The 14187-nt window shown below is 42.9% G+C and overlaps 3 protein-coding genes across 8 annotated transcripts; all 3 read left to right on the top strand.

Moving 5' to 3' along the window:
* The first annotated feature begins 864 nt into the window (after positions 1-864).
* On the top strand, positions 865-4394 carry LOC127768264 (plant cysteine oxidase 3-like). The gene is made up of 6 exons (XM_052293808.1): positions 865-951; positions 1071-1508; positions 3122-3258; positions 3389-3548; positions 3698-3916; positions 4002-4394. Exons 2-6 carry the CDS (start codon positions 1073-1075, stop codon positions 4130-4132), a joined length of 1083 nt encoding a protein of 360 aa, XP_052149768.1. The 5' UTR covers positions 865-951; positions 1071-1072; the 3' UTR covers positions 4133-4394.
* Positions 4395-5925: 1531 nt separating this feature from the next.
* Positions 5926-10969, top strand: LOC127768265 (chlorophyll(ide) b reductase NOL, chloroplastic). The gene is made up of 13 exons (XM_052293809.1): positions 5926-6286; positions 6880-6948; positions 7386-7447; positions 7583-7669; positions 7951-8018; positions 8117-8165; positions 8265-8350; positions 8791-8848; positions 9276-9326; positions 9527-9577; positions 9662-9703; positions 10366-10476; positions 10572-10969. The coding sequence occupies exons 1-13, from the start codon at positions 6037-6039 to the stop codon at positions 10617-10619; spliced, it is 1032 nt and encodes a 343-aa protein (XP_052149769.1). The 5' UTR covers positions 5926-6036; the 3' UTR covers positions 10620-10969.
* Positions 10970-11483: 514 nt separating this feature from the next.
* On the top strand, positions 11484-13499 carry LOC127768267 (protein PHR1-LIKE 3-like). 6 transcript variants are annotated; one of them, XM_052293815.1, is made up of 9 exons: positions 11484-11567; positions 11912-12075; positions 12189-12274; positions 12414-12502; positions 12694-12742; positions 12837-12872; positions 12951-12986; positions 13124-13156; positions 13242-13499. In XM_052293815.1, the coding sequence occupies exons 2-9, from the start codon at positions 11916-11918 to the stop codon at positions 13350-13352; spliced, it is 600 nt and encodes a 199-aa protein (XP_052149775.1). In that variant the 5' UTR covers positions 11484-11567; positions 11912-11915; the 3' UTR covers positions 13353-13499. The 6 variants fall into 6 exon arrangements, with proteins under 6 accessions (XP_052149775.1, XP_052149774.1, XP_052149777.1 ...); XM_052293814.1 differs by having other exon boundaries at positions 12411-12502; positions 13242-13498; XM_052293817.1 differs by having other exon boundaries at positions 12411-12502; positions 13062-13156; positions 13242-13307.
* The last annotated feature ends 688 nt before the right edge of the window (positions 13500-14187 follow it).

The following is a 14187-nucleotide window of genomic DNA, read 5'->3' as shown; positions in this document are numbered from 1 at the left end:
CGCACACACGGGCCCACGGCGCACACTTAGCGGTACACGTGTACGGCAGAGGCGTAGAAACGGTAAGCCTCTCTCTGTGCTGTCTCGCACCATTCCAGAACCGTTCCAGTTCACTTCCCCCCAAGCAAACAAAAGCACTGCAAAGCTAGCTAGCTAGCGCTGCATGCAACGCACGGCACGGGTGGCCGGGTGGACGGACGGTCGTTGCTAGCTTGACCAGCCGTGTGCGCGGCGCGCCCCAGTCCCGGACGACAAGAAACCCCCCGGCCCGGTTCACTTCCGCGCGCGGGGCGGTGCGCGCCCCACATCGCACCGCCCGCTGCACGCACGCACGTACGCGCACGCACACGCGACGCAAGCGCAGCCGCCCGCACCGCACGCAGGTGCAAAGCCGCAAACAACAAAACGCTCCCCCGTCACCTCCCACCACTGCATGCGAGGAAGCGTGCGGGGGACCACCGTCGGTGTGGTGGTCCACCCCGAGGCAAGCTACGTACGTCGCGCGCCGGCCGCGCCGCCCGTTGGGCTGCATGCTGGCTTGCGTCGCGTCGCGTCGTTGGGACGCCCGGGGAGGAAAAGGCGCAGCTAGCGGAAACCGCCACCCGGCCCCGGAGCAGCGCGCGCCGCGCGGGGTCCGTTTCGTCCGACCCCGATCGATCGATCGACCGGCCACGGCCGTCCGTCTGCACGAAGCATTTCCATCCACCACACGCGTACGTCCCCGTCACGCGATCCCATCTCGGTCCCCTGGCCCCTGCAGTGACGCGATCATATGCATGAATGTACGTGCGTGCTCTCTCTTGTGTGGTCTGGTCCGCGCGCTCGTGTATAAATAGGCCCGGCCGGTCGCGTTCACCTCCCCACGCTGCTCCTCGATCGGCTCTCTCGCGCTCCATGATCATTCCTGGCTGGTTCGTACGTTGTGATTGATCGAGAGATCGGCGTTGCACGGTGAGCATGCATGCAGCTTCGCGTTCGGTAATGGCTGGGTTTTCCCCGTTGGTTATTTCCCGTGAGATTCTTACTACTTCTTCTCGTACTATACGTCGTTGCGTGTTGTGTGTTGATAGCGATGGCGGGGATCAGTGCCTGTGCCTCGTTTCCTGTGGTTGCGGTGGACTCCGCGTTGAGACCAGAGGCGGTGGAAGGGCAGGGCGCGGCGGCGACGGCGGTGGCGGCGCCCAAGACGGTGACCGAGTCTGAGTCGTCGGCGTCGGCGTCGGCGTCCATGGAGCCGGAGGAGCAGGTGGAGGAACCGGCGAAGAAGAGGAAGAGGGACCCGGCGCCGGACGTGGGGAGCTCCAGCATGGACGGTACTGACGGCCAAGGAAGCGACGACGACAAGAACGACGACGGCGAGGAAGCGCCGGTGCTGCAGGCGGTGTCCCCGCCGCGGCAGAATGCTCTCCAGCGGCTTGTCGACGAGTGCCGCGTGCTGCTCGATGGCTCCTCCAAGTCCACTCAGCCGCCCAACAGTACTACCGTCTCCCGTATCGTCGCCTTGCTCAGTACGTGGCTACGTGCACCTATCCTCATCAGCTTTCTCGATCGTTGCATATATTTCAAAATTTAAGTTAGATTCATATTCTTGCATTTTTCAAATTTTCGACAGCGATTTACAGATGTTTTTGAGAAAACAAGGGATGTTCCCTCGAGGTGTGCGTGTGACACTTTTTTTTTGATACATAGGTGTGTGAGAAACATTAATAACCCACAAATCACCATGCATGTGCAAGTGCAATATGCATTGTCCACAAACGACACGCGCGCGCGCGCGCGCGCACACACACACTTTTTAGTGGTAAACACACATGTATAGATTGACAGGGCTATTATTTGTTTGAGGGATATATATCAAATTAAAACTTAAAAAGGCTATTTATGCTCGAGTTAATTATTGACTGCCGTTAATTAGTTCGTGTAGACACTTCTTAGTAAAATGTTATGTCGACTGAAATATGTGTATGGCATATGCATGTATGTTGAAGGGGGTGTTTGGCTGAGTAGTGCTCCATTTAACCAAGATTTTTAAAGTTTTTTTTGTTACATTGCCATTAGTATGCCATACCACAGTTTTTGGCAATGGACTCTACTTGTCATTCATATTTTTCTTGCTCTCGTCGTGCCTAAGGATTTGAGCACATTGTCAACAAATTCTTGACCACACCTTAACTATGCTCTGGTAAGATTGTGCGATTTGTTTGCACACACATATTGACTTTAATATGCATACACCCGTATATGTGTAGTCGGTATGTAATTAATGTAGTATACGCGTGCTATCTTTTGGATGCCCTAGGAGATAGATATTTTTCGCATATAAAAACATTTGTATTGTCGGGTGGACATGTGCTTTGAGTATTTATGTATGATATGGATTGCAGTTGTCATGGTTATATCTTCACTACCAAACACATCGAACCATGCGTATTAAATACATACGTCATTATGTAAAAAAAATATTTGAAAAAAAAAATCGTGTGCAAATATTTGAAGAAATATGTCTTAAGAGGGGAGTGTTAAAAGTATATGCTGCTATACCAAACATATTTGAGATACATATGTCATTATGTAAAAAAATATTATTTTAAAAAAATTGTGTGCAAATATTCGAAAAAATGTGTCTTAAAAGGGGAGTGTTAAAAGTATATACTGCCATACCAAACGTATTTGAGATACATACGTCATTATGTAAAAAAGTATTATTTGAAAAAAATTGTGTGCAAATATTCGAAGAAATGTGTCTTAAGAGTGGAGTGTTAAAATTATATAATACCAAACCAAACGTATTTGAGATGTTGATTTTCTTCTGATGTTTATTTTCTTATATATTTGTGAAGTGATTGCAGATTAATCTATCTTGTTAAATTTTTTTGATGATTTTTTAAGGTGATGTGTAAAAAAAATGAGGGGACATTTTATCTATAGGAAAAAAAAAAACCTTTCCCCCTTCTTCTGCCTTTTTCTTTTCTTTGTGATACTGTAGTCCCCATGGCCCCACCCTTCTCCAAGTAATGTGATTCTGTCCGAAACCCTGAACACAACAATACACCTGACAATCAAAGTGACGACCTTCATTTTTTTTTCGGTTTTGCTATAGTTATGTGACTTTGAGTTCCAGATGGAATTGGACCGGATGACCTCAAGCTGGGCACGGTGCTCGACACCTCCGAGGTAACGAGAGCTGCCGCTTTCCGCCGCCGAGACCCCATACAGGTTATCGGGGGCAATTACCTGTACGAATGCGATAATTTCACGGTGCGTACGTACTATTAATTCCGATCCCTGAACGTAATTGCAATTTGTTAACGATGATATATATATATATATATATATATATATATATATATATATATATATATAGTTACTGATTAATTCTTTGATGCAGGTGGCGGTCTTCTACCTGCCCGCCGGGACGGTGATGCCGCTGCACGACCACCCGGGGATGACGGTGTTCAGCAAGCTCCTCGCCGGCTCGGTGCACGTCCAGTCCTTCGACTGGGTCAGCCCCTCCGTCTACGGCTCCGGCGGGAAGCGCGCTGTTCACTGTACGTAAGCCTTACACCCCCCCCCCCCCCCCCCCCCTTGTGCATTTCAGCGCCGCCGCTCGCCGGCGTAAGTACGTACGTCGCGCCGCCGATCTGATCACACTCTGCGTGCTTGCGTGCGTACGGGCGTGTTGGATATGATGTGGCAGCTAAGAATACGAAGCTGGTGAAGAAGGTGCTGGACCACGTCGTGGAGGCGGGGTGCGGCACCTGGGTGCTGTACCCGTCCACCGGCGGGAACCTGCACCGGTTCGTCGCCGGCGTGGACGGGCCCTGCGCCTTCCTCGACGTCCTCACGCCGCCCTACTCGGAGGGCCGCCTCCGCCGGTGCACCTTCTACCGTGATTACCCCTTCCAACTCCACCGCAGTAAGCAAGCACAGCTGCAGAAATTTGTGCCATTTCTTGGCTTGATCGATCGGCGTTAATTGTTGATTTGTGCGTATACATGCAGATCACAGGTTCGGCCGCAACTTGAGCGCCCAGGAGAAGAGCCAGTTTGCATGGCTGCGACCGATCAACGCCAGCGCGCCGCCGGACCTTCGGATCGTCCCCTTGACGTACAGTGGCCCGCCGGTCGTCTAGGCCGGCCAGCTCGCCGGCGGGCTGGCCGGCCGCCGCCGGCCGCCGATCGAATGAACGGTGGCCACCGTGCGCGCGCTAGCTCGATCGTGTGTCGCTTACTGTTGACGAACGAATAAATTGGTGTGTGATATGATCGATGGTTTGCGACGATGATTATTAGTATTGGAGCGAGTACTCGATCCGCTTGTTATCTTAGCAGTACTTTGCGTTGCAGCAACTTGCTCTCTTCGTGTGCAGCAATAATAAACAATAATGACCATCCCCAGATGTTTTAATTACTTTGAGTGTCCTTAGTGTAATTTGTTGGTGTGAATTTCTCAATCCTGTGTGATGTGGTGCTCATGCGTATGAAGTGATTGTCAGGTTGTGTATGCAAAGAGTTTACTGAGGCTGAGGACGAACTTATGCAGATCAAGACAGAATATTATGCTCTGCAAATGCAGTGCACAAGGATACTACAATTAATTTGGTTGGGAGTATATGCGATGTACAGCCAGCATGTGCAAACCAGCAAGCAACGCTCACCGCGAGAGTGGCATGGTGACAGCAACGAACTGATCGAGACTTAATAGTATCACTAGTGCAGAAGCAACGGCAACATATCGATCGTAGTACTACTAATTACTACCAGGACACGTGTAATCACTACCCCAGATGCAACAAGAGAAGGGTGGCGTTTCTTCCCAGTAGCCACATTTTCCCTTTGTCTAACTTATGAATCAAGTATGCACTAACACTACAGTCCATAAATCCCAAGTGTTCCTTACCTGTAAAACTGAAACACCCTGCTCAAAGCCAAGCAACTAACTGAGTTTTTAAGCAGCATAAAAACCGAAGCAAGCAATTAACCCATAATTAATTAATTATTAATTATTATAAATTTGATAAGTTGGTCCATTTGAATCCTTTAGAAAACTTCTATATTTTTTTAAAAAAACACTTTTTAACAGTTTGAGAAATGTTCTAACGAAAAACGAGAAAAGTTAAAGTTTAGAGTTAGAGTCTAGAACAAAGCATAATCATCTTACTTTCATCCCCTTCTCATCATGTGTTTCTCATAGGTGTGTAACCATATAGGATCCAATACATTCTTCTCAATATACCTACCCAGTTAATTTATAATTATATATGGTTTAGCCCATGTTTTATTCTCAATTCACTCATCCAGTCAATCCCTAATTATATGGTTTAGTCCGTTGTAGGTTACTATAAGAAAGGAAAAGAAACTATTATAAAAGGAACTATTGTAAAGCTTCGACTCCAGGTACTCCTAGTCTCCTGGCAGCTGTGGAAGGAACGAAACTCCAGGGTTTTCGACTCTGCGCTCGCTTCGGTCGCAGTGGTTCTGGAGTCCATCCGCTCGGAGGGCCAGCTGTGGTCTTTAGTTGGCGTTGTTTTTTTTGGGATTTCTTAGGAGTGTAGCGTGGCTTTGCCCTCTCCCGCTATTTGGAGTTACTTTTTAACCGTCGTAGTAGTTCCTAGCTTCAAGTCCCCCCCCTTTAGGCATAAGCCAGTCTGGCTGATTGCTTTGTGTAACAAAAACTCTTTTCCTGCTAATATATTGACGTGCAATCCTTTTGCTTGTTCGAAAAAAAAAACTATTGTAAAGCACATGCATATAATAGTTAAAAAAAACCTTGCAAAATAGTACTAGTACATACTACTAGTAGTTTAAAAAAAAGAGAGAGAGAAAGGATGATTGCTCACACTGACTTGTGGGCCACCTCCACCTCTTAACATCCGTACTTAACTCGCAGGCCCCCTCCCTTCTAAAATCCTCGCTCGTTAATCGTTATCCAGACTCCGCGACGGCGAGCCGGCGAGGCGAGCACCGCAGTTGACGACGCCTCTCCACTCCGCTCCCCTCCCCTCCCCTCCCCTCCCCTCGTCTCGCTACCGCCGCAATGGCGGCCACCGCCGCCTACCTCCCGCTCCGTGCCCAGGCGCAGGTGGGCCTGGCTCCGCTCCGGCCGTCGGGCTCGGCCGCTGCTGGGGCGCGGTTGCCCGGCCGGACGGCGCGGCGCCGGCTTGCGGCGAGAGGCGGGCCGGAGGCTGCCGGTATCCGCGCGGAGGCTGTCCCTGGTGGTGGAGGGGTCGCGCGGAGGGCGGCCATGGTGCCCCCGTATAATGTTCTAATCACCGGTTCCACGAAAGGTGTTGTTGAGTTCTCCCCCCCTCGTCGTCGTGTTGCTTCACATGCTTGATCTTGCTTACAAGAAAGAAATAGGATGTCTGTGGATGCTTTTTGTTGGGATGCAATTTAGTAGGAGCATATAGGAACTGGTGGTGATCGATATTTCTGAAATTCTGAATGCTTGTGTTGGAAATAATTCAGATGGTCAGGGTGTGGTGTGGTGGCGATGTTGTTTTTTCGTGCCTTATGTAGCCGAGAAGAGAGCAACACCAATTTGGAAGTAGGGGTGGAAGTGGGTAGTGCCGCTACCAGCATAAGAACCTGCTTAATTAGTTCATTTCCTACTTTCTAGTACACAATTTAGAAGACAAAATGAACTAGAACATCGGTGCATTCGGCATTGACCTTTTAATCAAACAATGCAAATCAGCTTGAAACTGTGTGGAGCAATTGCTTTGATACTGTATTGTGGTAAAGAAATATTTAAATCCTGACATATTAGATCTTTTGGTCAATGGTGGTAGAGGTATATCTCCTAAACGCTTCCTTTGTGGAAGCTTGTTTCAAAAACCTTTGTAGTACAACTCAATGACCCTTGTTTGCTCTTAAACAGGTATAGGATATGCTCTGGCAAAGGAATTTTTGAAGGCTGGCGATAATGTTGTAATCTGCTCAAGATCAGGTACAGAAATGATTTTGTGCTTTCAATAGGTAGCGCTAGTTTTAGTAATTATTTTTGAGTGATGACATAAATAAAATTGGATAAATTATCGAGCCTAAGATGCATTGCAAATTGATTTGCATGGTCAAGTCTCGTTTACCTGTTTCTTTATTTTCCTCTCTTCTCATTTGGATGATCCATTGACCTAACACTAAAATATGCACTATCCAGCTTTTGTCATTTGATGCTCATTATCGCTCATTAGGTGCTCTATATAGGGGTCATCTGCTTGAGATGACTGACCTGTTAAATTGATCTTTCATGAAATTTTAAAATGAATAAACAAATGGATTGCTAGGATTTTCTTGAGCCCACTTTTAGTGAGAGAATGAAAAAAAAAAAGCAAACAAGTAAGTTACAGTTTAGCCTTTCCTTGACATGCAGTCTATCCTCTACAGCTGAAAGGGTAGAATCTGCGGTGACTGACTTGAAAAAGGAATTTGGAGAGCAACATGTGTGGGTACCTACTTCCTACTGCTGAGCTACTTGATACTTTTACTGCCATTGGAGTCTCCACTTATAATTATGTTTGTTGAAAATTATACAGTGCAATAATACTTATGCGACTGAACTGCTTCTATTTGTATTATTGCAGGGAATTGTCTGTGATGTTAGGGAAGGAAAGGATGTAAAGGCACTAGTTGATTTTGCACGTGACAAGATGAAGTATATTGATATTTGGGTACATAATCACCCCATCATCATCAAATATCTGCACATGAACTTACTCATGTTTATATTCTTTTCATATGTACAAATATGAAAATCACTGGCTATAAAGTTATGCTGATTCTCACTACATACTCATGAGTGTTCGAAATTTCTCAGCTACCCTTTTTGAATATTTAAACTTCAGTAATTTAATTGAAGCACTCAGTTCTGTAGTGTTGAATCTTTTTGGGTAAAATCTAGAACCATAAGAAGGCAGGATTTTCTCCTTATCTTTGTGTTCCTTTGGCACAGATCAACAATGCTGGATCAAATGCATATAGTTACAAACCGTTGGTCGAGACCTCCGACGAGGCTCTCATGTAATTTTCATGCTGTCTTTTTATTTATGTCTTGACCAAATACATTCAATTGTGCTTTCAAGCTATATTCAAATGCCACTCTTTCTTTGATTTAATAGGGAAGTGATCACAACTAACACTCTTGGATTAATGATATGTTGTCGTGAGGTATTTCTTTCAACTCATACTAGCTTTCTGAATTTCATTACAGCAACTATGAAGATTCATTTTCCAAATATTCATCTTCTTGCCATCTTGCCATCTTAGGCAATAAATATGATGAGAAACCAACCTCGAGGTGGCCACATATTTAACATCGATGGTGCTGGTTCTGATGGAAGGCCAACCCCAAGGTATGCATTTCCATTTGTTCTGTTCTGTAGTAAAATGTAGACACTAATGTTGCAATTCAATCATTATATCATTATGTTTGAATTCTCATACAGTATGAAGCTATGAAATTTCACATCATGTATTATGTCCTTTTAGTTTATTGCTAATTGCTAATAGGAGAGTACCTATGATTCCACATAACTGTGCCTCATAAGTTTCTGTGCTGAATTTGGCTTCCATATAGACATACACTGTACTGTTATCAGTAGTTTCAACCAAATGAAAAAATTACACCACTGCGGTGGCCCCCGCGCGCGCGCGTTGGGGGGTTGGGGGTATCAAGCGATATTAAATATAATTATATTTTGGTAACTAGTGCTTTTGTGGTTACACCAGGATACTACTTAATAACTTAATATCCTTTCAGAAATAGACACTGATTATTATTGATAATGACTAGGTTTGCTGCATATGGTGCAACGAAGAGAAGTGTGGTGCACCTTACAAAATCTCTGCAGGTAAAGGTTATGTGAGGATATAACCTCATATCATTTTGTTTTGATCAGAACATATCCAGTGTAGCATTTATTCATAGTCCACTATTTGTGGCATTGTAACTTCATATAAATTGTTAACTGCATTGTGACATCACAACTATGATGCAATATTGATTACCACCATTTCTCAGTATCCAGAACAATAAAGCTGTGATTATCAAATAGTTACTCAATACTCATTAGTAATTTGAAAAAAAAAACATAAAGCTGTAATCATCCATATAATCCTTGGACTTGAGTCTTGAGGTTCAGACCCTTCCCTTCTTAAATGGAACGATTTTTCTGGAGAACTCGCAATTTAGGTTTTCATTTCCTCTTTTTTTTTGTCCTTCTGGAATTCTTGTTTATTAGAATTTGCAGGAAGAAAATAATTTGATTCTAATTACAGGCCGAGTTGCAGATGAATGAAGTGAACAATGTTATGGTGCACAATTTGTCGGTACATAACTCCAACCTTTTTCCTGGTGTCTTACTACTTTAGACTTAACTAGATGATTAAACACTGGAGTAGTTTAGCAAATTAGTTCCTGTAAGCTTTGAATCATGCATCTCTGCAAGTTAATTGGTTGCATTCTTCTTGTATAATCGATTAATAATGATGCAAGAATAATTATACCGAGTACATATTAATCTGTGCAGCCTGGCATGGTTACAACAGATCTTCTTATGTCTGGTGCCACAACAAAGCAGGTGAGTGATCCACATGGTCTCCTTTTAACAATTGTTGACAAGATAGTTCATCGTTATTAAATTCTGGATTTATACTGATGGCAGGCCAAATTTTTCATCAATATATTAGCTGAACCTGCTAATGTGGTAAGAGCTCCATCTTGATTTCTTTTTTCCCCAGCATATCGTTGTTTCTTGTTCTAGTTTCCATATGGCTGAAGACTGAAGTAGCAAACATGATTTAGCTACTGCAAGCCAAATAGCTTGAAATATCTAACCAAATAGCTTGAACATGATCTCTGGACCTGGTTATATGTTCATGAAAATCATGAGACAATTCTTTATCGATGGGTTAAGTTAAACCTGACGTATTTACTTGCATTATCAATGTTCAAACATGCTAATTAATACCTCGTTGATCATGCATACCTTTACATCTGTCATGAAACACATGCATACCCTTAGTATTTATTAATTTCAGTGCAAAACAATTATTCGCACAGCTTCAGTTGTTTTGATCAGAACAAATGTGGCCATCTAATATTTTCATAGGACACATAAAAAAACTAGTTGTTTATAGTTCAATACGTTAGCTCGATTGAACTTAAAAAGTTGAAAAGCTTTACATGACATGGGCAGTGCTTTATACCACCAATGACATCCAGGTTCATGTAACACGGGATATATCTATGAGTGATCCAATTTACCTGCCTTACATGTTATTGATGTTAATGTACACTCGTTGAGTCTTCTAGTTAGCTGTAGGTCCAAAATATATTTTTTTATAACTTTATTATGAATTATGATAGGTTGCGGATTATCTCGTTCCAAACATCAGAGCAATACCTACTAACCAGTCCATGAAACCAACCTACATCCGTTTTCTCACAGGCTTGAAAGCCTACTCCAGAATATTTTCAGTAAGATCTCCACTGTATTTTGTTATTATTTGACATCCTCAACTACTGTCAATTCCACTGTGTTGAATAACCATTGTCCCTGATTTCACTTGCAGAGGATTGCTTTTGGTGCTCGTAGGAACAAGTATGTTGCTGAGGATTAGTGTCCGTTTTGCTGCCATCTTACAACCCTGAAGAGAACTAGGGACATTTTCTTGTTCTCTCTTGTAATTACATTCTTTGTAAAATAGCATGTATTACCGATGGCATTTCAAGAAGGTGATGTACTCCTATGTATAATATCAGCAATTTGATTATACACTAATTCAGTTGCTGCTCATGTGATGCACTTCTTATCATCCTTGTGATCTCTACTGTTCTACAAAATTTCCAACCATACCTAGAATACAAGTTTGACAAGAGTTGCATTTATGTATGTTTCATCTTCCATGTAAAGAGCACCTCATGATACATCTGTGCAAATACATGTATGATTGAACTAATATTCGATAGTACTTCCAGTTCCAGATCTTTTGGAGTTGTTCCCTACTTTTCCAGTTTCAATTTGAAGGATGGACAACGTTTTGCAGTGTCAAAATTTAGGCACCTAGTATGGATGATTGATTTTCTGTAATTCTATATTTTCTTGATTGGAAAAATGTGCAGATGACATCACAATGACAAGATAAGGTCATGCTGCCATGCTGCTGCTAGGTGTTGGCAGGATAGGACTTTGTTCACATCATAAACATCCAGCTTGCCTGATAAGTTAACCTCAACATTCATTTTGTACCTAATTTATATTTGCAGTTCTGTGCTTCTTTCTTTATCACGTTCATGATTTTGCATGATCTATGATGCCCTTCCATTCATGTATTGGGCAGAGGCCTCATGTGCTGCGAAAAGAGCACCCTGTTATACTCCATGCTTAATATGAGATAATCATTCATTTTGTTATCTTACCATTTTGAAATCTTGTACTTCTCTGCCTACCTTTCCTTCCATGTACACCAACTGTGATGACCGATGTGCTAGACAAAATGTAGAATGTCCCTTCCATAGGCAGTGTAGTGATAGGAAGAACTATATAAAAGGGGTGATATCCTTTCAAGGTTGGAATGTCATCTCACTCTTCTCCCTAAAAATAGACGGCACAGTCTCAATTCCTTTTTCTTCATCATATACATTGGTACTAGTATTTGTATTAAGTTTTGGTTTCTCTTATTCTGATCTAATGCATTCTTGATTTCTAAATAGGATTTTAAAACATCGGTACTCATGTTTGATCTCTCACATTTCTATTTGGAAATGTTTTCCCTTACCATAAGGGCACATCCTCACATTTACTCCATACTGACAATTTAATGAATCTGTCTTGTTTGATTACACAAATACACAATCCAAACAGGCTTTATGTCTTTTATATTTACTGAAGTGCTCTGAGTATGATTTACAGAATAATGTCCAACAGCCAGCCAGCACAAGAGGATGATTGCATGTCGAGCATTCTGGTTTCTCGCCTTATCCGGGCTATGCAGCCAACAAGGAGTTACCTTCGATGGTCTGATGATCTCCATAAGATGTTTGTGGAGGCTGTGGCCTACCATGGAGGTCCCTATGGTAAAACTGTTTGTTATTCACTGCTTGATCTCAAAATACTCGTTGATGGAACTGATGCCATGTTATTGTTAAAAAAAACTGATGCCGTGTTATACATTTGTTGCAATCTGCAGAAGCTAAACCAACTGCAGTGAAGGAGACAATGCAAGCTATGGGTGTCACAGGCCTTACGACCCACAACATCAAGAGTCACCTCCAGGTACCCTCCTGCCATGTTGCAGAGCTTTTTATCAGATATTTTGATAATTCTTTCTCTCTATTATCATTCTCGTTCTGCTGCACAAGATCTTGATGCATCTTGATTGTTCGTGCTATTGATTTCTTTTGTTTTTCAGAAGTACAGGGAGAGTTTCAGTTCAGGTGTTGGGTCACTTCATGATCATGATCTGCTGAGAACCACTTCTCCAAGCAAGGAAGCACTTGATCTGTATGGTTGTTTGAGGAAACTAGATTGTGGAATTCACATGCTGCATGGCATTTTTTCTCTTTCAAAAAGATACAGTGCTGCATGCCATAAACTTCTCTGAAACATGCTGCAGTTGGCTGTGTATATCCACTTGTGGATATAGAGACCGGATTTCTATTCATTATCTCAAAAAAACATGTTGCGATGTGCAGGGCATCTGAGATGGTTAGGGACAACGATGCCGCTATGGCTGAAATCGAGGTACAAATCTTCTTTCATCTTTAATTGAAGTTTTGCCTTCTTGTACCTGATTTGAGGGTATATATCGTCATGATGAATTCAACATGTGATGCAGATGTTGAACGATTTGCTGTTGGATCACGATATAGAGGTATGTTTTTCGCGACACACCTGCAAATGCACTTGTTCTATGCGATCGCAACTTAACATCGATGCTGCGCCTTTGCAGATGGTAGAGACCAGTTTCTCTGTGGACGATTTGCAGGTAGAATGACATCATCATATTTGCACCTCTTTGGATTAATCAGATATTGAAAACTTCATGATACAGAACTTCCAGATAACAATGTTTATGTGCATCTTCTGCTCGTGTTTTTTTCTTGAAAAAAACGTGTGATACAGATGATGGAGAGGGAGCTGATGAGTGAAATCAAGGTACCAACCACCTTGTTCGTGTTACCTTTGCTTGAATTGGCTTCGTTCTTGTTGTGTTTCCCTAATTATTCCCCCATGCGTGCAGCTGATCGAGCACACCTTCGAGATATCTGAGAGTGCTCTTGATGAGTACATGGATGACTTGGCCAACTACGCATTTGACCTTACGGGTCCTGCAAACTCTTCTAGTCCATGACGAAAGAAAACGCAATGAAACAAGCTTATTTTCTGCAGAAATCAAGAAAATCTTCCACGTTCTGTCTCTCACTGTGTAATTGGGATTCTAATACCCGTGATTTGCTTCTTGTCCAAATGGTCATCAAAATGCGATTGATCATTTATATATATATATATATATATATATATATATATATATATATATATATATATATATATATATATATATATATATATATATATATATATATATATATATATATATATATATATATATATATATATGTAATCGTGTATGTTTAGCCTCGTGTGCTTACATGTAGTCCCCTCGTGCCTCGTGAGGCGAATGTGAATTTGGGGTGCACGTTTGATCTCAATGCTATCGGGCTTACGCTGAATTTGTAGTTTGTAGTTCATTTTCAAAACAAAATCTTTTACCATTTTTAAAATAATTTTTTTGACAAGGGGTCAATTTGTCAAAATTTAGCGGAGTGTTTGGCTAATGGGATAGGGAAATGATTTCCCACCCACAAAAATGCATCTTTAAATCCTAACCATTCATTCTTCCAGTTCCATTTAATCCTAACCCTTCATTGATTTCCCAATCCTAATCCCCCTCCCCATTTCCCATTATCCAAACACACCCCTAGTTACTCACCGAAACCAAGTACGCGCTAACCGACTATTGCGGTAGCCATGGCGGATTAGCGGGCATGGGCCCGCGTGTCAGCCTCTTTGCTCGGAGGTCTTGACGGTCAACGGAGGAGTCTCCCTCACAAACTCATCAGGAATTTCCTCGCAATAAAATAAGCCTAAGAAGCGCCGAGTCAAAAAACAGGCCCACCTGTCAGTGA

The sequence above is a fragment of the Oryza glaberrima genome, chromosome 3 (genome assembly GCF_000147395.1).
Source record: "Oryza glaberrima chromosome 3, OglaRS2, whole genome shotgun sequence".
In the NCBI taxonomy this organism is placed as follows: domain Eukaryota; kingdom Viridiplantae; phylum Streptophyta; class Magnoliopsida; order Poales; family Poaceae; genus Oryza; species Oryza glaberrima.
The sequence above is the reverse complement of the archived record's forward strand: the minus strand, read 5'-3'. Positions and strand labels throughout refer to the sequence as shown.